The sequence below is a fragment of the Astyanax mexicanus genome, chromosome 14, assembly GCF_023375975.1.
Source record: "Astyanax mexicanus isolate ESR-SI-001 chromosome 14, AstMex3_surface, whole genome shotgun sequence".
NCBI classification, from domain to species: domain Eukaryota; kingdom Metazoa; phylum Chordata; class Actinopteri; order Characiformes; family Acestrorhamphidae; genus Astyanax; species Astyanax mexicanus.
In genome coordinates, this window is record NC_064421.1 from 11,931,114 (window position 1) to 11,958,598 (window position 27,485).

Below are 27,485 nucleotides of genomic sequence, written 5' to 3' on the forward strand. Positions count from 1 at the left end.
GAAGTTCTCCTCTCTGGCTTTGGGCTTGTGTTTATTTATTTGCTTTAGAGCGTATCTATCTATCTCTCTATTTATAACCACCCCATCCTCCCCCCCTCTTTTTTTTTTTGAAAGTGTCTGCCATGTTTTCCTCATCCAAATCTTCTTCATTCTACTCCTGGACCTCCATGGAGCAGGCTGACTCGGACGTGCTGGACATCAGCACTAAGGTGCAGCTGTATGGAGTCTTGTGGAAGAGACCCTTTGGGAGACCCTCCGCCAAGTGGTCTCGAAGGTATGGTGTGGAACTCACTGCATATATGAGACGAGGTGTTTGTGTGTTGTAGTTGTGTATGTGTATATTTATTTTAATGTTGAGAATAACATCAAAGCTCCAATCAAAAAATAATCATTAGTAAGAAAATAGGAAATGAGAGTTAATTGGTTTCTTTTTATTGTTTATCTTGGAATGAATTATGGTGATATTTTATTTTGGTGATAGTCTATTGCAGTGAGACATGGCATAATTCTAGATAAAAAAAAATACTAAAAGCTCATCCCCATGCCTTAATTATCTCATTCCCACGCCTTAATAAGTTGTGGCACCACATCATTTTTTTTTTAACACAAGGTCACCTTAGAGTGTATGGAGTCTATTGTGGAAGAGACCCTTTGGGAGACTCTCTGCCAAGTGGTCTCAAAGGTATGGTGTGGAACTCACTGCATATATGAGACCAGGTGTTTGTATGTTGTATTTGTGTATGTGTATATTTATTTTAATGTTGAGGATAATTTGTAACTTGTTTTGCTTCCCTGTTGAATGACATTGATTTTTCATATTTTCATAGATTTTAATTAAAGATTTCTATAAAATCTCTATAGAATTTGGGTTTACTTTAAAATAAAAAAAATATTGAGTTTTAATAATTTATATAGTGTACATGAGAAAACCTAAAAACGTATATAAAAGCTATAATTAAATGAAATAAAAAAAAAAGAAAAGGAAATGCTGGGTAAAGTTAAGATATTAAATCCCCCACCTGCACTGCATTTACTGACATTTTTAAGTGCACTGCGGTGAAGGATAGACAGTGCATTATAGCATTATTGACCTGGCTGCTTTAAAAATGTAATGTGCTGAGCTATGAAAAAGAGATCCATTAGGATATACTATAGCTAAGCCACTAAGTTACTACTGTACAAGCAATGTAAATATTGCATACACGTAATATAAACACTGTTTACCATTCCAGAAAACACAATTTTCTTCATTTTGTTATTTTTTGGGGTGTTTTTAAGTGAAATGAGGAATTTGGATGGAGGTACTCAAACTTTTACTTGTGACATGCGTGTTTTTTTGTTGCATTTTGCATTCTCTGCATTATATTAGTAACTGTTAATGTTTATTTGAATTATGCAGCCCCCTTCAATTTAATATACACTGACCATGTGAGTAAAGTCAGCATTAGATAGATTTTTTGAAATTTTGATTTATTTTTGGGGAAACCAAACTTGAAGTTTAAAACTGGAGGAATAGTTATTCTGTTGATCGGCCTAGCCTTGTTCGGACTGGGGCCATGCAGCCATGAGTAATGCATGTCTATACCAAACAAAATCAGGCTTTACATTTATTGCTTTTATCTGATCTTAACTTCTTTACATTAAGCCCATTTCTGAAACAGGCTTTTACTGTACTTGCACATAAACAACTTATAATCACTGTATAAAAGCATTGCTAATATAACAGGACAATCTTGTGTAATGGCATCCAGTAGATAAATGAGTAAAATGGCCTTCAGCACTGGTCAATGGAGCAGTGGAACAGCCAATAGTTCTGGGATATGTTTGATTGGCACTTTTGCTCTATAACCAATCTTCCATTCTCAGTATCTGACCTCACTCATGCTCCCATGGCCAACTGCCATCACATCCTCACAGAAATGTTTCAAAATTTAATGCAAGTCTGTTGCAGAAGAGTAAAGGTAAAACAACTTCTCTGTCATTATTTTTGTCTAATATTTTTTTTATAGCAAGAACAAACACAAGAAAGTAGAGAAACAACACTGAAGCAAAACTGAACAACATGATGAATTAAGTTAATAATATATATATATATATATATATATATATATATATATATATATATATATATATATATATATATATATATATATATATATATATATATGAATGAATCCAAATTATTATAGTACTCCAAAGTCAAGAAGTTTGGCCGGCGATGTTGATAGGGAATCAACATAGGAAAGAAAAGAGTTTCAGTTGGAGTAAAAAGAGGTGGAGTTGCCTTTGAGAGTGCAAGACACCATTTTTAACTTTGAGAAAATCCTAGTATCTATCCTAGAGCAGAGATGATAGGAAGATTTATATAATGAGTATATTATACAATGAACGTATGTGTATATATTATTTAATTAAGTTGTTTACCTACATAGGTATAGTTATATTATTTTTTTAGCCAGTTCTGTCAACATTTTTGAAATATTCATTTAAAAAATGTGCTTATGCAACTGTCTCTCCACCAAGGAGACTGGGTGGAAAAAATTAAACACCTCAGAAGAGTTGTAGCAAAAAGGCGGGAAACAGAACAAAGGAAATGCCTAAAATGGAGTGTTCAAGCTAAAGAAAACGTTCAGCTTCAAATAAACCAAACTAAAACCCAACTAAACTTTAAAAAGTATTTTGCTTTCTTTTGAGATCTTTCCTTTTCTTTTCTTATATCCTTTGTTACCAGTCACCCCTCTACAAAGGTGAGATCTGGTTTGACTGAGGTTTATAAAGGGTGCTGCACAGGTGCAGCTGGTTGATGCTAATTACTGCTGGGGATTCTGGGAGTTGGAGTTTTGCGTTCCAACCTTACCATTTCTTTTTTTTATGTCTACCAGCCCCCTGCTGGCAGCCAGTGGTGCAGCACTGCCTATCACAAAAAGAAGCAGTTGTCTGCAAACTTTAGGACATATAATGCACTTATAGTACATTAGAGGTGTGTTTTACAGGTAGGAGAATGAAGTGTTAGAAATCTTGTCCAAGGACGCCTATTATTGGTGTGGTGTGGAGTACTTGCCTTACAGAAATTAACAATACATGACTTGTGACTCAAACATTACACTATATGCAAGAATTCCAACAATTTAAAGTTATTTTCACTTGGAGTTGGACTGGTTTGTATATTGACTTATTTTGCTTACAAGAAACTCCCATGTGGGTGATGAATAAGGAGAAGTTGACCAATGATGTGAATATATTAGATAATAAATATTGTAATGCTTTGAAATAAACAAATTGCCTATTATGGTTTTGCTATCCACTATCCTACATAAGATACATAGCTCCAGCATAAAACTAAGGAAGCAAACTCAGAACATCAATCATGACTGATCAACCATTTTGGAAAACTGTATTCAGGTTATGATCTTCTGACACCTCTGAAAACAAGATATTGTGTCTTTCTTATCAATACGGCAACATTTAAACCCTATGCCTGCCAAATAAGTTCTGGACCTTATTTGTATTAAAATAGTGTTGAATCTCCTCTGTTACCATGCGCTGATTTGGTCTTTCTAACTTTGTACAGGTTTTTCATCATTAAAGACAGCTTCCTGCTCTACTATGCAGAGAATGAGAAACGAAACTTTGAGACTAACAAATACTTCAACATCCATCCAAAGGTAAGTCCATCCAATAAGACTGTCTGCATTGAAATTTACATCATCTTTACATTATCTTCAGATTATCTTAGGTGACATGCTACATTGAGACATCTGACTAGAACTGTGTCCCATGACTTTTGCCATGTCCTTTGAAAGCTTAAGAACACTGCACTGACTTGTGGGATATGCTTTTCGGGCCTCTGGCATTGAATGTGGGTGTGATTTTGGCCAGAGTTGCTTCTTGTCCGCATGGACAATTCTAGCCAAACACCACTGGTCACAATCATTACCACCCACTGCACTGTCCACTGTGGGTGGCAATCATGGCACTGGCTTCTATGACATAGTCCAGGTACCCACATGACACTGTGGATTGTTAACTCCTCACAAATATCTGGGATCTGCTATCAGGCTTCCAACAATTCATGCTGCTGTGCCTTTAGCACACTGGACAGTTCTCAACCACAACCACACAATCACAAGATAACACCTCACAACATATACAGGGGTGTGCCAAGCTGTTTAACATCAAAATAAGTTTAATTAATGGAGCACTAAAGCCCCTGACTCCACCCTTTAGCTCAAATTTGAAGAAAAAAAAATGATAAGAGGAGTTGAAGGGGCACTGGGTGATGTATGGGTTTAGAGGCAGGGCAGGAGAGAAAGCTGATTGGCTGAGCTGCAGCAGCAGCAGTGTGTCTCTGATAGCGATGAGATCCAGTTGGATAGTTGGATCTGTATATTGTGATGTGTATGCATACCAAAGTACACATCATCCACGCCTATAGCACAGTTGAACCTGAGAGGGAGCTGCAGAGGTGGAAATAACCACAATAAAAAAAGTGTTTTTTTTTAAGGTTAAGAAATGTTTATACATTTTTTAAGTATGAATAGTATGTTTTACAACTTCAAAGGAACATTTTAGCTATTAACTGAAGGTTACATAGATGTTTGGCATGGTCTTGTTGATTATTTAGCCTTTTGAACATCTCTTTCTTGTTAATGCATGGTGTATATATATATATATTTATTGTTTTCAGGGCGTCATCCCTTTAGGTGGATGCGTGGTTGAGCCGAAGGAAGACCAGGGCATGCCTTTTGCCATGGTTATCAATCATGAGGATTTCACGGTACGCTCTATTCCTCTGTTTTACACCACATTTAACATAATAATTCTGAAGTGTGTGTGTGTGTGTGTTGACATGGCTGCTCTTATCATTCTCCACAGGGGGAGATAGCACTAGCAGCAGAGTCGGAGCCTGAGCAGAGCCAGTGGCTGGAGATGCTGCAGGAGTCTGGAAAAGTGTAAGGGGGAGCCTGAGCATGCATAATATGTGGATTAAAAATTTATATTGGCACGCAGATAATTGCCATTTATTAGAGCCACTTATCTTGCTGGTGTATACAGTAGATAGACATAGGAGCGTAGCTGTTGATGCTCCTTTTCATTTCTGCTGCTTCAGGAGTCTTTAGTTTGTGGTCTATGGTTAGTCTATCTTAGTTTATATGGTTTATAGCTGTAGATGTTTGCATGTGAATTATACTTCAGTTTCTGGGGATTCAGTTTCTCTAATTTTACTATTTATAGGTATATGTTATGAGTATATGAGTAAAATTAACATTGTTGTTTGATTCTATAAACTACGGACAACAAATAAAAATATTGCCATTTAGAGCATTTTTTGCAGAAATAACAAAAAAGATGCAGAGCTTTCAGACCTCAAATAATGCAAAGAAAACAAGTTCATATTCATAAAGCTTTAAAAGTTCAGAAATCAATATTTGTTGAAATAACCCTGTTTTTTAATCACAGTTTTCATGCATCTTCGCATGTTCTCCTCCACCAGTCTTACACACTGCTTTTGGATAACTTTATGCCTTTACTCCTGGTGCGAAAATTCAAGCAGTTCAGTTTGGTTTGATGGCTTGTGATCATCCATCTTCTTCCTCTTGATTAAATTTCATATGTTTTCTAAACTCTCATTTCTAAGTGGTCTCTTTATTACAGAGTGGGCTATACATAGGGTTTACATAGACTTTGGCATAGATTCAGTGCAAAAGCACACAATATATTGGCCTTAACACTCTTAACAGAACACATTAATATATATAAAGAAGCATCAACTTTGGCCAGAGCCAACTGTACGTCCCGTGATGACACTTTAGGGTTGTTGGACTCCTCTCTAACCATCTTGTGGTCTGCTCTTGGGCTGAACTTGCTTGGACAGCCTGTTCTGGCAACATTAGCGGCTGTTTTAAATGGTCTCCACTTCTAAATTATTTAGCAGACAGTACAGAACGAGTCATTTGTAAATCCTTTCCCAGACTCAGCTTCCCAGCTTATACAATCTACTTTTTGTAGGCCTCAGAGAGCAAGTTGGATCGTTGGTCATGGTGATCAACTTACTTTAACAATCAAGAGCATGCCAGCCTAGCCAAATATCTTAGGGTTAAATAAGACAAGCTTGGGGATGTCCTCATCTTTTCCTTACGAGAAAATTATTTTTTGTACTGTATATGTTACAAATGTATATTTGATTTGTGTTTAGTTTTATTATTTATTTCCCAGTATTGTCCAAATAAAGCTTTAAAAATGTTCCTGTTTTTAAATAATGTTTCAAAATAACAAGGTTTCATGAGTCATATTTTCTTACATCATTTTATCCCTTCTCCACTCAGAAATGCTTTTGCTCATAGTTTAAAAACAAAATAATACAGACTGCCATTTTAAATATATATATTTTATTTAGCTATTTACTTGTTTATCAGAATAATGAAGAACTGTTTGAATGTATTCCAAAATAAGGCCTTAAAAGTGTCAGGTGGACAAATGGCGGGAAAACCAAACAAAGGAAATGCCAAATATGATATGTTCAAAATAAGGAGAGCAGTAAAACTACAACTTGAAACAAAACAGAAATGCACTGATGCTGACAGTTTTTTATTGACAGCAGGCCCTAAACTTGTGAGCTGAACTCAAAGTTGTGTAGTTTAGCTTTTTTCCCCAATACAAATCATTTGATTGTCTTTTTTCTACTTTTCTCCTTTATTATTTTTTTTCTCTTTTCTTTTTACTGTAACCGGTCACCCCTCTACAAAGGTGTGACAGAGAGATGTGGTTTGAGTGGGCTATTTATACTGTTTCCCACAGCTGAGCCTGCTCAGTGTTAATTACTGCTGGGGATTCTGGGACTTGGAGTTTTTTTGCCCACGTCAACCAGCTCGTCCACTGCAGCCTCCAGGCCCTCTACTGGTGGTGCATGCTGCTTTCTTACAAATACTCAATATATCACAAACGAGTTATGCAAATATTCAGCATCTGTGTTACTGAAGAGGAGGAAATATATTAATAATCCTTAAAAATAAAAATACCAGAAAATAAATACCATGGATTTATTGGTGTCAGTTTCAAAGAATTTGGCAACCAATATTCTTCATCACAGGTTTTGCGTCAACCAATCGAGCTATCCAGATTCTTTATTCTGTACTGTTTAAGATACAGAAGGAATCATCATTCAGGAGAAAAGTTCAACTGACACTGGAAATGGTGTCCGCAGGACTGCAGAACTGAAGACACTTTGTTTTAAATATTTCCACATCAGGGAAGAAAGTGCACAAAACAGAAGAAGCAAGGTGTTTCTAATAAAGTGGACAGTTTGTGTAAAAAGTGAAATCATTAGTGTATAAGCCATGTATGTTTTAATGCATCACTGATTTGTCCTCAGCACCTGGAAGAACGCTCAGCTGGGAGAGGCGATGATTGAGAGTCTGGAGGCTCAGGGACTGCAGCTGGCTAAAGAGAAGCAGGAGTACCTGGGTGAGTGTCATGAACGCTCCAGGAGCTAAGAGACTTCTATTAAAGGTTTACAGCTCTACGTTGCCAGTAAACCCACCTACCAACCTCCCACCCTCCTCCCTTACTGACAGAATTACAGTTTACAGAAATAAAATCCTGGTTTTATTCGAATCTGCTTCAATTAAACAGTGATAAAACTTAGGTTCTTCTCATCGGTACAAAACCAACTTTATCCAAAATCAAACATTTTTCTCTTGACACTAAGTAGATAGTAGATAATTGCTCAGTTTTTCCTTCTGCACAGGTAAAGAGCTTGGGTGTCATCCTCAACAGTACTCTTTTCTCTTCTCTCAATTCAACCTCATATTAACAACTTTACCCAGTCTGCCTCCTACACCTATATAACATCAACTGCCTCCACCCTTCCCTTACTCCCCATTACTGCAACTGGATTATTGCAACTCCTTCACCCATAAATCTCTCCATAAACTCCAACTGGTCCAGAACTCAGCTGCCCATATCATTATCCGAATCCCCATCCAATTACCGCATCACTTTTGTATTGCAACAGCTTAACTTTACTTTACTTTACTTTTAAGGCCATCCACAATTTTCCCCACCATATTGTTTCAATCTTCTCCATGTTGCTCCTCCCACTCGCTCCCTCAGATCATCTTCCTCCATTCACCTGACTGTCCCCTCTGCCCGTCTCACCAACTCTGGAACATCTTACCACCTGACATAAGGAACATAAACTCACTTTCACAATAGGGTTGTGGCATATTATATCATACTCAAAAATATCGCCAACATTTTTGAAAATCGTGAATGATATTATACCCTGAAAAATTGTGTCATATCACCCACCCCTAATTATCACATCAGAATACTACTTTTTTGCTGCTTTTAGCAAAAGAAAAATTTACACTGTTCTCATTTCCCCATTATATATCTACTATAGTCAGATTATATCTGTCCAGTATAATTTATTTTACTTTAATCCTGGATATATGGAGATATATAGAGTGCATTATTAGTATTATTAGTATCATGACATTCTGGATCATTGACTTCTATTACAAATCTGATCAAATTCTTGTATTTTTTAATTTCTCAGTTAGGGGTGTGTCATATCATATCGTATGCAAATATAAAAATAAATTTTCATTAGTGTATTCTTAAAATATATATATTTTTTAAATTTAGTGTTTTGATATATCACATAGAGTATCGTTATCATGAAAATACCATGCAATATCATGATATTTTATGGCAATATCTCCCACCCATATTTCACAGTTTAAATCCACACTTAAAATCTGAATGTTTAGAATTGCCATTTCCATCTAACTCAAATACATTGTCTTATTTTATTTTTTATTTTATTTTAATGTTTAATAATACATTTTTAATGTTGTATTTCTTCTTATTATTTTATTTTATTGTCTATTTTCTATTTGTGTGGTGTCCTTGAGTGACAGAAAGGTGCCTATGAAATAAATGTATTATTATTATTATTATTATTATTATTATTATTATTATTATTATTACATTGTTTAGTCCGGAATTTGAACCAAAGTAGCAGGTATAAAGGGCCAGCAAACTACTGTCCAGGCCAAAGGTCCAAAAGAGGTGGTCTTGTTTTGTATTAAATCTACTGAACCATGGTCTCGTTCATCTGCAGGGTGAAAGCACTTTTCTAGATGGTTCTACATGGTTTAGACTTTCAGACCAATTACAGGAAGTTGATGCAGTCTTTAAATTTGTTCCGAAATCCGACTCCCTTTGGTTTTTAGGTGCATCATGCAGCAGTATGAACACAAATGCTTAGACTGGGAATTAATTTACTTACTGTAACAGTAGATTAATACAAAGTATAGAGAGACTCCACCCACATAGGCAATGATGACAAGTTGTGGTAAAGTTCTTTACTCCACTTACTAAACTGCAATAAAATTGACTTGACTTGACTTGAAAGATTGAACGTTCTAATAATGTTAATTGCAATGTTCAGAAATTGTACTAACCAAAAACAGTTAGCTGCACTGCAAAAACATCCATTGATGAAAGCTTAACAAAATATATGTAAATTTGGACATGCTTATATTAAAATATAAATAATCTAAAACTTACAATGCTTAATAAGACAAAAAGTCTTATCAGAGAAGAAAATAAGAATCTTTTGCCTTAAAACTTGAAAATTTCACTTCTAAGATTTACTAAGTTTTTTGCAGTGTGGGACGACTGTTAGCTGACACAACCTCATGACTACCAAACCACTGATTAGATCTTTTAGTAATGGGATCTTTTAAGCTGTAAAAAAAAGTAGCTCAGCAGTAAAGCTGTTGACTCTGTTTGTGTCTCTGCAGATAAACTGATGGAGGAGACGGAGGAACTGAGCCTGCAGAGAGAACAGAAGGCGGTTAGTTAGTAGCTCTTGTTTATTTTAGAGGTACATTCATTAGTAAATGCACTTCTGCTGCTATAGGGGTTTTAAGTATGCATGTGTGTTGATGTGTTGATGCACGCACACTTGTGCTTGTGCATCCACCCATAAATGCATGACAAATGAATTGTTTGTCTCCATGGCTTTTGTGTGTGTGTACACATGTATGTTGACGTTGCAGGAGCTGGAGCGACTGAACCAGTTGCTGGAGGAGGAGAAGCAGAAGTTTGAGGAGGTGGTGGTGGAGCTGAGAACAGAGCAGGAGCAGATTAAACTGTGAGCTATGTTTTGAGTTGTGTATTAAGAGGCTGGAACTACATACATACTGTCACGAATGAGAGGGTGGACGTAAGTGCAGATATATTACAAGTATTTTTAATAAACAAGATGAATGAAAACAAACAGAAAACAAACACGGGTATCGCATAAATAAAGAAATAAACCCTTGGAAGTAGAATATTGAATAGAACAAAACTAAGTATGACTAAACAAACAAAACACTGAATAACTAGAACACTAGGGACACAAAATAAAATAGGTACACTTACTGAATTAACAAAACAACAGACCTGGATACAGGGAACATAAATTCACAAAATACAAAACTTGGCTTTACAGACAGCAAAGATACAAAAGACTCCACAAGGCAACACTCATACAAGAGGCTATTTATACACAAGGAGGGTGAAGACAGGTAATGAGGGGGCGGGGTTACAAACAAGACACAAGGTGACAACACTAATGGCTAGGGCGGGGCTAGGGTGGAGACAGAACAATAACAAAACAATGCCATGTGCTCAAAAAAGCACATGGCTGGAAACACAAGACAGGAAAACAGGGCAGGAGCACAGAAAACCAAAAGAGGGAAAAACACAGGACAGACAGGCTAATATGTGACACATACATACTAACTAAATGTATAGAATTAGTTATATACTTTTTTAATGTTTACCCAGAGTGTTTACTCTACTGCTTCACTAGAGTCATCAAAAGCAAACACATTTTTTTTTAATCCATATCATGAAAGATATGTATACAGTATATGCAACAAAATGTGCGTATCCCCTTGTGCATAAATTCCTTATTAATATTATATTTTTTGCTTAAATATAGTTGCCATATTGACAACATAATTAAGATAGGGCAGTATGTAGTGGGGTGGTATATTTATTTTTAAAAATGGCAGCAGTTCTTCATTTGGTTACGTTGCTGACCTAACACACATGCTAGTCAATTTTAAATATTATTTTATGTTTTTTTTTTTTTTGTCTTTCCTGGCTGCTCTAAAAAAGGCTCACTTAATGATATCTCTTAATGATTTAGTATTTATTGATTTTTTTTAATGCTAAACAATAACAATTGTTTGATACCAGGTTTTATTACATTGGTGATTGTAAGAGCCTAAATTTAGTTTATGTATATAATGTTTATCTGGTTGTTGGATTATTAGAAATAATACCATATTTCAAGTTCATTATTAAGTACAATTAATTTTTATTTGAAGGATTTACAGTTCATATATTAATATATAGAATTTAAGGTATTTCTATAGATTATTTATGTATTGTGGAAAGTTAGATTTAGAACAGAGTGGTTGCCTTGCTAGCTGTGAGTAATTTGACTCTACCATGAGAAATAGGCTGTGGGAGGGGCTAAGAGTTCCAGAGATAATCAGGAGAGGGAGGGGGAGAGGGTCGGTTGGTGAACAAGAAGGAGAAGATGGAGCCTTAAAGCCAAACAGTTTTTTAACCTCTCTCTCTCTTTCTTTGTTAAGTTCCCCTTTTTGGTTAACTTTGAAAGGACATTGGAAGAATATAAACCTAATTTTGGAAGAAGTAAACTGTTCAAATTTAAACCCAATGGTTCTGTGCATTTCTTGTGGTATTTCCTTTTTCTTGGTGGACTTAACCAAGGGGAGTGTGGTAGAGCGTCAAGCTGAGGCTTATTCCTAAATGGCACCTATAGTGATTTTTAGATGTAATGTTGGTAATGCGGGTTGATACAATAGAAATGTCATGCACTGATGAAACTTTTTTAATTTACAATAGTATTTTCTCATATATAGAGATCTGGATGGCACAGCTCAGTCACTAAAGGGGGTGGAGTCAGAAAAAGCTGAGCTTCACAATCTCACCACGCTGCTGCAGAAATCTCTCGAGGTACAAAAAACTGATTTTTTTTTTTGTTGGGTAAACCAAATAATTGGTATTCGTAATAAATACAACTTATGTAATTCTAATTAACTGAATCATTATTACTAGTGTTGGGCACTTTGAAAAAGTAATTAGTTATAGTTACTATTTACTTCTCCAAAAGAGTAACTGAGTTACTAACTAAGTTACTCCACTATAAAAGTACTTATTGTGCTACTTTTGTGTTTCTCGCCCCCGTAACCCCAAGCCCCCGGCCCCCACCTTCTCAGAACGTGTTTCATAAGCTAGATGAATAGAGTGCACGACAGCAAAGACAACAATCATTGCTTAGGCGGTTATCTCATCCTTTCATCCCTTGTGACTCACACACACAACGCACACACACACACACACTTGCGCCTTTGTCTGTATGCGCAAAGTTAAAAAAAATATATATATATATTGAGCAGCTAAAGTAACGTGCAGTAACGGGGTGTGGGAAATGGTAACGGTGTTATAGTGACAGTCAGAGTAATTGGTTAGATTACTCGTTACTGAAAAAGTAACAGCGTTAGTAACGCCGTTTATTTCAACGCCATTATTCCCTTCACTGATTATAACAATCCTATAACTATGTACAGTACCAGCCAAAAGTTTTTAATTTAATATTTTTTTCCCCCATATTAATAATGAAGTCATTCAGACTATGAAGAAACACAAGGAATCATGTAGTAAACTTAAGTGTTTTACAAACCAAAACACTTTTATCTGGGATGCTGGTAACTCTGATGAACATATCCTGTACAACAGAGGTAACTTTTGCTCTTCCTTCCCTGGAGCATTTCTGATGAGGGCCAGTTTCATCATAATGTTTTTGATAGTCTTTGCAACTGCACTTGAGGATGCTTTTAAAGTTCGTGAAGTTTTTCATATTGACTGACCTTCATTTCTTAAAATATATATATATATATTTTTTATTATTTAGTTGAGAAGTTCTTGCCAGTTCTGGTCCCTGTGTACCAACTTTACTATAAAATTAACAACTGATGCTCTCAAACACATTAAAAGAGGAAGAAAATCAAGTAATTAACTCTTGAAATTTCAGCACAGCTGTTGACAAACTTAAGATTGACTGATACTGTATATAAACTATATCAATACTGTATGAAATGTCAAATTTACTACTTAAATTGGAAAGATTTCTGTTGATCCAATCACAATAAGATACAGGTTTTTGTGTGATGATATTTATGTGAGCATTTGAGTTAAATTATTCAGTGCTGGACTGAATGTGGATTGGTCATACAGTATATGCACATACAGGCAGATGAAGCGTGCAGCTGGTGATCTGTGTTTGTTCCTGGTCAGGACCTGTCTAAAGAGAAGCAGCGCACTCTGGAGATGCTCAGAGACCGAGGACTGGCGGGGGCTGAGCCGGTTACTCCGGTTCAGGCTTCCTCAGCAAACTCTCAACGCCCTGAGGCACCGGAGGAGCAGCTGCAGGGCAACCTACGCCACATCGAGGAGCAGATGATGAGCGTGCTCAGAGAGAAGCAGCAGGCCGAGGAGAGGTGAGAGTGCTCCAGCATACACAATACACACCAAAATTTCTCCCTGTAATATACAGCTCTGTGCCAAGTGCTCAAAGATGTCAAGATAATTTCTAGTGGTAAAGGAAAAACTAGTATGGCAGATCGTTTTAGCTTAAAATCACAGCAGTAAAACTGGTGTAAACGTCTTTTCTCAGTTTGTACTGGATAAAACAAAAAAATACAAGTAGAAAGTCTAATTTCAGAGATCATCTGTTAAATGTTTATTAGTAATACAACCCCAATTCCAACAAAAGCTGGGAAATGTAAATGTAAAAAAGTAAATAACATCTGTAAACTGTCAGCTAACTCACATGACTGGTTATAAAAAGAAACAATTCCACAAATCCCTATTAGTGAACAGAGTTTACATGCACAAATGCATGTTAAAGCTGTATCCTGCAAAAAAGAAGCTACTGTATATGTCAACACAATGCAGTAACAATGCTCTGGCCCAAAGCTCCTTTCAAATTAGAGCTCATATCGGGCCCAAAAAAATTTAGCCCAGCCCAAACCGCCCCCAAGCCCATGCACATTTTGCCTGACCCGACCCATTACAGTATGAGCTTGAGCCCAATTTAAACCTGACATTTTTTTTAGTAAGTAGAGCGTAAAAACTGAGCTTTTTAAAAGCATTTTCAGGCTGTTTGAATGAGTAAAATCTGTTCAGAATGATGTTAATTAACATCATTGCAACACTGAAGAAGCATAGACCTGTTATTTAAGGAAAACCTTTATTAAGAACAGCTACACACAGCGCTGCAAGTCAAGTGTGTAATGCAGACTACATATACTGTACTTTCTGATTTGTGCAACTGTTTTTTAAAACACAGTTTGAGTTGTTACTTTGCTATATTGTGACCATGTCATAGCTTTATATAAAATAAAAACAGTAGTAAAAACAGACGCCTACATCACGGACCATTTTCTTGAGCCTGACCCAACCCGGCCCGAGGAAAGTGGTGGTTAATCTCAGGCCGAGCAGAGAATCTAAACTCTGTTTTAAATGGTCTCAGACAAAATGGAAATCTGTTCTGTGGTCATATACTGTAAATAAATAAAAAAATCTTTATGTAAACCAGGTTTCAGGAAAAAAAAAATGATGCTTCCATACAGACAACACCTCTTTCAGGTACGGCCTATTTCAGTCAGACAATGCTAAACCACATACTGCATCTGTCACAGCATCGACACTTTATTGAAGAAGTGTAGAAAATCCAGGTGCTCACTTTTAACATCTGAAAATTCCGTTGGTATTAAAATAATTCATTTATACATTAAATGTATGTATTTACAGATACAGATTTTTTTGTTTTTGTTTTTGCATTTTTAGATTTTCAAACAAACTTTAATATCAGACAAATACAACCTAAATAAATATAAAAAAGCACTTTTAAAGGATGATTTTATTTATTAAGAGACAAAAAAACTGTTGTTATTAAAATCATTGCATTCTTTTTTGCACATTTCTTTTTACATGTAACTTTGTGTCCTAATTGTTTATTTATTTTGTTAAATTGGAGTTGTAGTCTTTATGACTAATCACATTACTAGTATGACTCATCATTAATGTTTTTTTAACTAGGAGTATTTTATCACTGACAGCTTGCCATACACTAGTTGCATTCTGGAGTATTCATTCGCACAAAATATATGTGAAGGAATGTGCCGATGTGTGAAAACCACACGGCCTGACCAGAGGCTCTATCAGTGTTAATGGAGGGTGGAGGCCACTAAGTGGAAATGTCCATTGATTTGCAAACAAGCAATCATATCGACCAGACACCAGTGCGGAGCGGAGAGCAACAGTGAGGAAGTGGATTGACTAGAGGCTAGAAATGACCTTACAGACATGGCGTGTCTGAGCGGAAGCTCTATTTCATGAACCATTTACACAAGAGCTCAGTGCAGTAATAACACTTAACAGAGCTTTGGCTATTTTTCACTGTGCTTTTACTCAGGCCAATTAATTACCAGTCACCGTGCAGAGTTTGCGCGGCAGGCCTCGCAGAGTGCTCGTGTATTTATTGCTTTAGTGACTCTCTGGTGATTTGAAAGCTGTTATTTGCAGCCCTGTCTACCCAGTGCCCAGTCCCCTGCTACTGAAAGCACTGAGAATGTACTGTAAACAGACTTTCACACAGCTGCTGCAGTTTATTCAGTCAGAAAAATCATTCATTTCACTCATATGTTCTTATAAACAGTAAAACTCTGATCAGTCATAGCATTTAAAACCACTGACCGATGATAATAGTGAGAATAACAACAACATTGATTAGCTACCTGGTATCAGTGACATCTGTCAAGATGTATGATCTACATGTTAGGCATCAAGTGAAGCGTCATCAAGTGAAGTTATTGTGTTGGAATCACTTTGACCTGGACTTTAAACTCTGAAAGTCTTGTGGAGTTCATGCCTCAATGGTTAAGAGCTGTTTTGGTGGCATAAAGTGAACATATACAATATTAGGCACGTTGGTTTAATATTATGGCTAATTATTTTGGCTTTTTCTGACTTTCTGAGTGATCAGAAAGGACCTTGGCCTAGAGCATAATCACAACACCTCTCTGAAAAGCAGAGGGATTTCATCTATTATACTATTACTGGTGGGAAATCCAGGTCTGTAAGTTAAAAAAAATGTATCCTATTTTATTTTAACAGGCTGACTGATTCTATTGCAGTCCTTATAGTCCTCTTATAAATCTCCCCAGTAGCTTCACTCTATGACACTCTTTCAGCAGCTTTTTTCCAGTCAGGAGAGACTATCTTCTTATCTTTTTCAATGGGGAGAGAGGTAAAATTGAATCACTTAAAAAATCTGATTAAAATGTCATTAATAGTTTGTTACAATTGTCTCAATTGTTACAATATCTCCCCCAAAAGTTGTGATTTTTTTTTTTCTTTTAGATTTTTTTCAAATTTAAGCTGAGGATAGAGTCAACTAAAATCATGGGATTTAGTTTAATGCCCCTTTAAAGCACCACGAGAAATCCCAATCTTATTTCAACAAGTGGCTGCTCTCCTTAATAACAACAACATCTCTGTTGCATATCGACTATACAAAGATAACCATCCACCCAGTTGGAACTAAATCCTGGGACAGGTTTTACATTTCTAGACCTGGATTATACAGCTCTAATCCTAATAAAGAGCCACTAAACCCTTAACTATATTTTTTCCATGAATACCTGAAATGCATTCCTTAGAAGTAATAAAACACACCAGTCCTGCTTAAAATGTTTTGAAACATTTCTTAACCTTAAAAAAATGTTTTTATTGCAGTAATTTCCACCTCTGCAGTGCCCTTTCAGCTGCTGCTGCTGCAGCTCAGCCAATCAGCTCTCCCTCCTCCCCTGCCTCTAAACCCATACATCACCCAGTGCCCCTCCCAAACTACCCCTCCCATTTTTGTTAGCCTTTTTCAAATTTAAGCTGTATATTTTAGTCTTTTCCCTGCTTTTACACATCTGCTTAACCTTAATAATAGGCTGTTATTAAAAGGACTCATTCTGCTAAAATCCATTTTCTTGTTGTTAGTGAAATACCATAGATCTCTCTGAGTTGTATATGCATACTACACATGAAAATGTTCCTCAACCTCCATTGTCTGCAATAGCTAGTTAAAAGCACTGTGTCTACGTCAACCTGTGAATTAGTATTCATGGCCTCGCTGGCATCGCTGAAGTTCGTTGGCAGTTTGTTCCTGTATTATTTGTGCAAATAACACATCAGTGTTATATGCTTTCCCCAGTCATTTAAAGCTAAGGATCAAGTGGTTAGAATTTCTCTATGGAACACCACTAGCAAAGTATCCAGGGTGCATTTTTACTTTCTGGACCTGGACCAACCTGTGTGTAAGAAACTAGGTTTGCAAAGGATCTCCGGTGGATTTGGCATTTTACAGAGACTCTAAGACTAGGTCAGTGGTTGAACTGTACTTAGCAGGTCATTATACATGTTGTAGAGTAACATATGACATTGCAAAGACTGTTATTAGTGTAAAAATGTCTTTATTTTAAAACATTTCTAACTATTGTCCTTCTCGCTTTCACAAAAAATCTGCTCACATGGCATTGATTCATACTAGAGAGCACGACTAGACATTTTAAAATGAATGAAAAAACGATGGAATGAGACCCTTAATAAGATTAGTTGTATCAGAGGTGTTGGGAGCAGGGAAAGCGCTAAGAAGTAGAATTGAGGAATACTACACACCACTGCAGTGCGTGAATGTGTGGCTGTGTGATTGAGGGTTTACTGTCCCCCTCTGCAGGCTGAAGGAGAACGAGCAGCGGGCGCTGGTTCTGCAGGAGGAGAGAGAGTTTTATTCTTCTCAGGCTCACGCCCTCCAGCAGTCCCTCAGCCAGCTCACTGTCGACAAGCAGCAGACTGAAGCCGAGCTGAAGGTGAGTTAGAGGTGTAATATTGCAGCACAATGAAAGAAGTCATATTACAGTAACCTCTACTCTTCCAGTAAAGCACTGCAGTCTTCAGTGTGACTGCAGGAGGGGTGTGTCATATGAAAGTTTTTTTAAATAGTGGATCTTTGCATTGCATTGTCTCCATTAGACATGCCCATAATAATCATTTGGTTTATAGAAAGGCATGACAGTATCTGAATGTACAGTAAATATTAGGACTATGTATTGGCAAGAATTTAGCGATATATGTATCACAATACAGGGGTTTCAAATTAATATTTCTCAATATAATGTGATCATTTAAGCAAGGCTATATGTATATTGGGGATGTTAACATTGTAGGAAAACTCACCCATATAAACAGTTTTCAGGAGAGAAATCTGTGTAGATTAACATCCAGCACTCATTTGACTTTGACAGAATTTTTCTTTTTTTTTAAGAAGTACAGTTTTGTTGGGGTGCCGAGTGGTCCAGCGGTCTAAAGCGCTGCCACTATGAGCAGGAGGTCACAGGTTCGAACCCCCGCTCATGCAGCTTTGCCATCAAGCTGCCGGTGCTCAGAGGGAGCACAATTGGCCCTGCTCCCTTCGGGTGGGTAGATGGCGCTTTCTCCCCACATCACTCCTAGGGTGATGTCCGCAGCACAGGGCGTCTGTGAGCTGATGTATCGGAGCTGAGTCACTGCGCTTTCCTCAGAGTTCGCTGTGATGCTGCTCGGCAATGCTGCATCAGCAGCAGCTCGAAAAGAAGCGGTATCTGACTTCACATGTATCGGAGGAAACATGTGCTAGTCTTCACCCTCCTGGTGTGTTGGGGAATTACTAGTGATAGGGGGAGTCCTAATGAGTGGGTTGGGTAATTGGCTGTGTAAATTGGGAAGAAAATGGGAAAAATTAGAAATTAAATTATAAAAAAAAGAATTACAGTTTTGTTTATATAGGTGCTTCCCCCAGCTTCCCCTCACTCACTTCAATGTAGGCATCCTTATTAGTGTCGCTTAATGCTCCTTATAATCCGTTGAGCCCATAAATATACAAAAATTATGCGAGAAATAGTATTTTTTTTTCTCCTGAGCTCCCCCTAGAGGTCCGGAGTGTAATTCACCATTATATCACAGCTGTAACGGTAATGGTTTAACGGTATGTGTCTACTTACCATTTTGCCTCAACACATTCTTTTCACTTCATGCTGCCACATGCTGTGGTGCATGGTGGGGTGAATTGTGTCGAGGGCATCCATGATGTTCGGTGAAAACATCAAACATGGAGAAAAAGCTGATGACGGCAGTATTTGAATTTATAGAATTAGTCCACAACGAGGTTAGAATGATAAAAATAATAAAAATGTTAAAAATACACCTCTGTACTTCCAGGCTGTTCTTTTACTTGGCTTACACAAAGTGAGCCAAGAGACATTTTCATTATGCATCAAAAAGATTTGTTGAGAAGGTTGAGAGCTGTACACATGCATTTTTTTGACAAGTAGAAGCGAAGTAAGCATTTGGACTGACACATAGTAAAGTAATATTACATAATTTTATACAAATAAACAGTTTTCGCAAGTGGGCTCATGCAGCTCCACCAAAGTTACATAGTGCAGTAGCAGCATTTCAGCATGGAATGGAAATGACAGTGATATCGTTCTCTTTTTAACACTCACTGGAGCAGCAAGTTGATACTAAAAGCCGTTAGTACTGGTCATACTGCTACTGTACATTATATTTAAGAACACTTTAAGAATACAATATGAAATCACTGCAGCTAACCAGCTACTGAAAGCCTACTTCTGCAGCCCGCACAGAGGAGAAATCAGGTCTCCATCTCAAGTTACAGTCGGCTGCCAGTAATACAGGCATGTCTGTAAGACAATGATGGTATCTGTATAGAGTGTACTGCACCTTACTGGACTGTGTTATCAGGTTACATGGAGTCTGAGATTCTCTGTGTACACTCTTTCTCTCTTCCGCTGCACATGCACTCTGTTCTTCTTAGTGATAGAAAAGTCAATTTCCTTTCTCTTTTATGTTAAATGCTGTATATTTCCATAAAAGTCATAAAAGCGTAAAATTAATATCCACATTTTTTGAAAGTTGTATACTGAGAGGGGAGCATATTATTCATAACTAAGACCACTCAACATCCAATGGTAGAAAGATGAGAATACATGTCTGACTACCGATTAGATTCATCTATTGGTACCATGCCTAAAGCCAGGCATGTGCTAGAGAGGTATATAGTGGTATATAGCCTCCCAGCATTGAGCAGTTCTCTGGATTGATGATGATGTTCCATCCAATACTTTCAGGTTATGTTGGAAGTTTGGTTGAGTGGTCATCATCCAAATGCTCTTTTCACTAAATGCAATGCAGTCCTCACAGCAATGTTCCAAAATCAAGTCAAAAGCATTGATTTGAATAGAAACAATAAATGATCAGGTTTCCAAATTTTGTCCGTTGTGTTCTGTTCACATACATTATCCCCAGCCTTGAGACCCAGGGTCAGCCATCATATGGATTCCCTGGAGCAGATAGGGTTAAGTGCTCAAGGGCTCAACAGTGGCAGCTTAGTGGATGTGGGTATTGAGCTCACAACCCAGTGATCAATAACCCAGTGCCACCACATATGAGCATATAATGCTGTTATGAAATAAATAAATAAAAAAAACATCCATAAACTTTTTATATGTAAACAAATGATGAGTTTCTTTGATTTGACCAAATTGAAAACCTCTAAAATATAAGAGGAATCTTCAAGAGGAAGATGGATGATCACAAGCCATCAAACCAACCTGAACTAATTTGAATTTTGGCAGCAGGAGTGAGTGAGCATAAATGTTATCCAAAAGCAGTGTGTAAGACTGGTGGAGGAGGAGAACATGCCAAGATGCATGAGAACAGTAATTAAAAACCAGGATTATTCCACCAAATTTTGATTTATAAACTTAAAACTTTATGAATATGAACTTGTTTTCTTTGCCATATTTGAGGTCTGAAAGCTCTGCATCTTGTTATTTCAGCTATTTCTCATTTTTTTGCAAATAAATGCTCTAAATGACTTTTTTGGGGGGAATTTGGGAGAAAGGTTGTACGTAGTTTATAGAATAAAACCACAATGTTCATTTTACTCAGATATATACATATAAATAGCAAAATCAGAGAAACTGATTCAGAAACTTAAGTGGTCTCTTATTTTTTCCAGAGCTGTATATATGTGATTAGCCAAAAGGAATCTGCTGTACTTTTCTTCCCAATATCTTAGTTTTAAAAACAGAAGGAACATTTAAAACTTGGTTTGGTCTGATTAGACACTGAGTCTCACCACAAGAGGGTGTAAAATGCGTAAAAGTCTCTCACAGGCTTCTTCTGGGATCATGTACCTCTTGATACCTCTGCACACACACACATTGCAAAGGTTTCCCAGGAATGTCTCTGCCAGATTACAACATTTTCTTGTCCTGACCAATTGGCAGATTAATTATCACCAATTGAGCATTTATGGGAGCAGCTATAACATCAGCTTTGGCAACTTATGAGCTTGCAGGATCTACAGGCACAGCTGCAACATCTGGGGCAGTTGTACTGCAGGATGCCATACAGAATATTTATGCCTCCATGCCCAACCATATTTTTTTCTTGTATCCAGGTTAGAGGTTCCCAATGGGGTAGTAGAGCCTGTTTTGAATGATACATTTGTATATAATTGTAGATTTTCCCAAATAAACCTATAAGTTCCCTATAATATTGTAAACACTTATATACTTATTTGATCATCTTTACATAAACTTTTTTTTTGTTTTTTTTTTTAAAAACTCCCTCCTTTTGTGTGTGTATTTTTTTGTCAATGCGTTTAATGATTCAGGCTTGGGTCCGTGTGTGTTAGGCTGAGATGGAGTCTCGTGCTGAGCTGGAGCAGAGGCTGAAGTTTGCTGAGAAAGCTCTGAAGGATCTGGAGCAGGGCCTGAACTGTATCGAGCGCAGCCACGAGAGAGACGAGAAGATGAGAGGGGATGTCAGCCACCTCCGCAGTGAGTGGACGGATAATAACTCGTGCATATTCATTACTTCAGTTATCAAGCCACTTACAGAATTCCTGAATGACTTCAGTCTCTTACTGAAAAGATAATAAACTTGAGAGAAGGGGACAAGGGAAATTTATAAACATTGTGAATGAATGAATAAATGAATGTCATTTTGAAATTTATATATACGTATTGTGATAAATATTTGTATATATTAATAATAATACTTCATCCATCAATACAATACTGTACAAGCAAAAAACACAAAATACATATAATAAACATATAAAAACAATAAAATGTATAAAAAGCTAACAAATAACATAGGTAAATTAATAAGTAATCATAAAAAGAGTATTGTATATACAGTAACAGTACTGTGCAAAACTTTTAGGCACCAAAGAAAATTACACTTATCTATTTATCTCAGCAATATGAGTGTTTTTACCTGAGAAAAAGCACCACATATAATTTGAACAAATGCAAAAAAAAAAAACATACAGTAAAACACAACAAGGAATTCTTATTTTTAACTATAACTATGTTATATCCTGTGAGCCAAGCCGAAGAACAAAGTGTAGAGATTCCAGATTTCTCCTGGATGATTTCCCTCAGCCAGCATGTGTAACTCATATGTTCAGTTCCGTCAGCAGCTCACCTGATTTACCAAATTTACCAATAAACCAAACCAGGTGTTGATTAATATGATGAGAACTAGAAATAACTCTATTAAACTCAGATGAGGAGGAGAGATTAGGAGATGTTTTAAGGAAAACAGGGCTGTAAAAGCTCTGCTTTTTGTAAAATTGCTGTTTGTATTTATTGTAATGTTGTATTTAGTGTTTTACCGAGCTAATAAACACTTACTTCACAGATAAGAAGCTTTTTCTTTACTGAAATTCCTACAGGTGCCTAAAACATTTGCACAGTACTGTATATCCAAAAACGATGTACTGTCAGCAGACATATTTCTCCATCGTAAAAAGTGGCACAAAAGGGCCTGTCCAAAACATATACGTTTAAGTACCACCTGCTGTTGTGTTACTTAAGTGACAATAAGAGTCTTGCACATTTGTACACCAGATTATACTACAGGGGTGACTGTATCCAGTTCTAGTAATACATATATAATTTAATTTGTGAATTAAAACATGTTTGTTTAATATAGAAGTGTATTTTATTTTTTATTGTAGATACTGTGCTTTCTGATACTAGTTTGGCGTTTTAATGTTCTTTTTTTAGGGAAGGCCGCACAGCTTCAGCAAAAATCTGAAAAACTGTTTCTGTATTTACTTTTCTGCATATACATATTTGGGCCTGAACTCAGACTGGGCCATTTCAAAGCCTTAATCTTATTCCAATGAAGCCGTTCTTTTGTTGATTTAGATGTGTGTTTTGGATCATTGCAGACATCCCAAGTTGCAAAAGTTGATTTCAGGGAGGTTAACCTTGCACACACACCAAAGTAAAAATAAACTTTTCTTTTATATTAATTAATTTTACTTTTTTTTTAAATTAAATTTAGAGTATTCAGAGGTGAAATGAGTTTTATATTTTTTCTTTTTGGAAGGCCCTGCCTCTGCTTTCCTTTTTTTTTTTAAAAAAAAAGCCTTTATTTGACATAAATTGACAGTTATAATATCACAAAAAATTGCACAACATCAAAAACATTTCATATCATATTACAATAATTATTAATATTGCCTTCGCCATGATCTGCTTTCTCTCACTCACTGAAAAAATCCCGTCCGGGAGGGGTGAAAAACACTGCCCGCCCACACTAAAAACTGATTGGCTGTCTCACAGACTCTTTGCAGAGAACAGGCCAATCAGAACCCTCTCTGTTTTCTCTCTCTCCTTCCCACACGCGATTAGAGAAAAAAAAGTCTGTCGCCTGTGCCTGTGCCCAGTTTTAAAACGGTGTGCACACTTATGGAACCACATTATCTCAGTTGTTTATTTTTTCTTGACCTCCCTGACAGATTTCTGTTTGTTTTTCAGTTGCATTGTACAGGTTATAGATCACAGATCAGTGCTGTACGATATGACGATAAATATCGTGGGGACGATAGAAAAGTGTCTGTCGTGCTGCTTACCTTCTATCGTTCCTGTCGTTTCTACAGTAATTTCATCAATTATTCATGCAAATATATAAAGTAGGCTACGATGAAATGTATTGGCATGGTCACTTCGCATAAACTTGGTTTATATATATATATATATATATATATATATATATATATATATATATATATTGCTGCACTAAAGGTAGTAATTCTCATTTGTGAAAGTTTGGTTTAATGTCACTTTGAAATAAAGTTGGAAAAAAAGTAAGCAACGATATTATTCTGTCATATTTTTCGAAGAATAACTGAAAACATACTCAAATGTGATATATCATGATATATATCGTTATCGTGATATAAAAAATTCCATATTGTGATATATGATATCGCCCAGCACTAGGTCACATTAAAGGTGAACATTTACCTGGCATTTGGACAGGGGTGTGTAGACTTCTTATATATCCACTGTATATGCACATATCAAAATCTGGACATAATAATTTACAGGCAAAGTAAAAAAAAAAAAGAAAAACTTGAAGTGTCAGTGACAGTCAAAGTAAAAAGATTTCATTCAAGTTCTACACAAGTTCTCTCACAATGTAAAAAAACATAAAAAGAAAGATACACATTGAATGAGAAGAGAAGAGTTGTGTCCAAACTTTGCACCTTACATCCTAAATGATGTGATGCTATAAAATATCTCTATTCAAACACACTGGATGCATTCAGCTTTTAAAAAAATGTTTTTTTTGTTTTTTTATGATTGTTTTTAGAGTTCTTTGAGGAGTGTATCTGTGCGGCAGAGATCGAGGCCAAGCTGCCGGCCATCATGAAGAACGCTGTGTATCTGCATAAAGCTGCTGCTCGCCGCATCAAGAGCTGTCGAGTCCAGAGACATGCCTCCAGGCAGCACTGGCGTGAGTCTTTTATATTCTCTCTCTCTCTCTTCTCTTTCTTTCTCTCTCTCTCTCTCTCTCTCTCTCCTACTATTACCCACACACATAGTCTGCACACACACTCACACTGTGACATTGTAATGTTATTTAATGTTCCACTTGGAATCATAAAAGGAAATTTTATATTGGATCACCTCGAAAAACAGTTGAACACTGTTGAACACTGAATTGGCATTATGATAGACTGTAGCTGCTGGCTCACTCCGGCGCCCTCATTAAATTTAGAGCTAAATGTAATGATTTCAATCAGCTAAATGAACTCGTTCCACTGGCCTGACACACACTCTCTACACTCTCTGTCCTCCTGTCCTCGTTTCATTTTTTTTTTTTTTGGTTCCCTCACGCAGTCAAACACTCCAAGTCGTTTGCCTGCTCACATGGAGAGGATCCCAACCTGGAGGACCTGAAGGAGACCGCCCGGCGCCTGACCTCAGACAGCTGCTTTAGACAGCGCATGTACAAGATCATCACCCAGCAAAGCACAGTCTCGCAGTCTGAGGACTGAGAATGGTATGATGCATTGACAGGCAGGTGGTGGTCCTAAAAAAAGGTGAAACATCTTTTTTTTCATGGTTTTCTACACTTTATCTACAGTGTAAACCTGCTGCAATGAGGCTCCAATTTAGGCCAGGGTCAGTGAACCTCAGGAGGCAAGAGCCAGGATCACTTCCTGTTTGATTTAGGGTCGACATCCGTCACAAACAAAATCTGTTTTCTTACGTTTTTGCCACCAGGGGTATGTTTGATATTCAATCAATCAGTTAACATTGATGCTAAAACTGTAATGGAAAGTAATGGCTGGCTTTTGTGACAGTTTTGTGACAGAATAATTTACAGGGTAGGCTGAGGACAGGTGCATGAACCTCATTTGGTGCAGCCCCAAATCAGAAAACGTTGAGGAGGTATGAAAAATAATATAATAATAATGATTGATAAACTAAAATGTTTTCTTAAAAGTGTTTTATTATGTTTAATTTGACTATTATTCAGTTGCAGCCAGTATAAACCCAAGATATATACAGTATCTTGTTTTGTGTGGTCAACTTAATTTCATTTTTCAGCATACTGTACATCCATTCCTACATTTCATGCCTGAAATTGGGCGAGATGTAATAAGGGCATGTCTATACTTTCAACAAGACAATGCAAAACCACATGCTGCACATACTCTGCCTGCCCCCCCCCCCCCCCCCCCAAAAAAAAAGATCACACATTCTAATATTTCATTGGACTGTTTTTAGCTTTGATTGTGGCACTGTGCATTCACTGTTGCATTGTGTCAATAGGCTTCTGCAATGTCACAAGATTTATGTCAATCCAGTGCTGCATTAATTTTTCACCAAGATCATTGATTGGCATTGATGATGGTAGAGTCTGACCACTGCACAAAGCCTCCTCCAGCACATCCCAAAGATTCTCAATGAGGTTAAGGTCTGGACTCTGTGGTGAACTCTCTCTCAATCCATGTGTGAAAATGATGATCTCATGCTCCCTGAATCACTCTGCACGCTTTCACAATTCCAGCCCCATGAATCCTGGCATTGTCATCTTGGAATATGGCCGTGTTCATCAGTGAAAAAATAAATCCATTAATGGAATAACCTGGTCTATATTCAGTATATTCAGGTAGTCAGCTGACCTCATTCTTTGGGCACATAACGTTGCTGAAATTGAAACCTTTATTTCCAGTTAGCCTCACTAATTACTATGTTTCATAAGACCACACAGCGGCTCAGTCCCAATACCTTGAGTTCCCTTCACTACGTTGTGCATGTGGAAATGCTCTTACTGTCACTATTAAACATGTCCCTGAATTCTAGTGTTGTTTTTTTTAAATTTGATTTGACGAAACGTTTAAGTAATTGCAGATCACCATCAATTAGGACTTTTTGTCCTGCCACATTTCTTCCTCAAAGACGATGGGTCCTCACTGGCCTTCCAGTTTTTAATATTGCGTTGGACAATTCTTAACCCAACTTTAGTAGTTTCTGCAATCTCCTTAGATCTTTTTTCTGCTTGATGCAGAAATCCAATAGGAGGCTCTTACCCATTTGCTTACTTAAATTCAGGTGGTAACTCTTTATTTTTGCAAATGCATGCTTGATTAAAATGGAAACAGATGCTGTTGGACACTTTAGAGAGGTTTGCAATAAGAATAGATTGAAAATAAAACTTAAAACACATAATTGCCTGGTATCTTTTAGGCTAAACTTATTTTAAGTCAAGGTCAAGGGGCTTTTATTGTCATTACATCTGAGTACAGGTACACAGTGTAATGAAATTACACTTATTAAAAAAGGAATAGCAAAATTACAGAATGGTAAATCTTTTTTGTTTTACCTTCCTGACTTTTACAAATGAAATGCAGCTGACAAGACTTAACATGAAATATTGGGTTGTTATATATCGTCGCT

At 36.8% G+C, this 27,485-nt stretch overlaps 1 protein-coding gene across 1 annotated transcript; it reads left to right on the forward strand.

Moving 5' to 3' along the window:
• On the forward strand, window positions 1–26,249 carry plekhd1 (pleckstrin homology domain containing, family D (with coiled-coil domains) member 1). The gene is made up of 13 exons (XM_049463980.1): window positions 1–274; window positions 3,572–3,665; window positions 4,688–4,777; window positions 4,876–4,952; window positions 7,373–7,464; window positions 9,813–9,865; window positions 10,071–10,165; window positions 11,955–12,048; window positions 13,390–13,592; window positions 17,885–18,017; window positions 21,911–22,055; window positions 24,889–25,032; window positions 25,419–26,249. Exons 1-13 carry the CDS (start codon window positions 123–125, stop codon window positions 25,574–25,576), a joined length of 1,530 nt encoding a protein of 509 aa, XP_049319937.1. The 5' UTR covers window positions 1–122; the 3' UTR covers window positions 25,577–26,249.
• Window positions 26,250–27,485: the final 1,236 nt, after the last annotated feature.

What these genes read in the sequence shown, in the direction of transcription:
- plekhd1 (XM_049463980.1), top strand. Translation starts at nt 123, where the DNA reads ATGTTTTCCTCATCCAAATCTTCTTCATTCTACTCCTGGACCTCCATG. An exon ending in TGCAGAGAGAACAGAAGGCG is followed by an intron (nt 9,866 to 10,070) that starts GTTAGTTAGTAG and finishes TTGACGTTGCAG; the next exon opens with GAGCTGGAGCGACTGAACCA. An exon ending in AAGCAGCAGGCCGAGGAGAG is followed by an intron (nt 13,593 to 17,884) that starts GTGAGAGTGCTC and finishes CCCCCTCTGCAG; the next exon opens with GCTGAAGGAGAACGAGCAGC.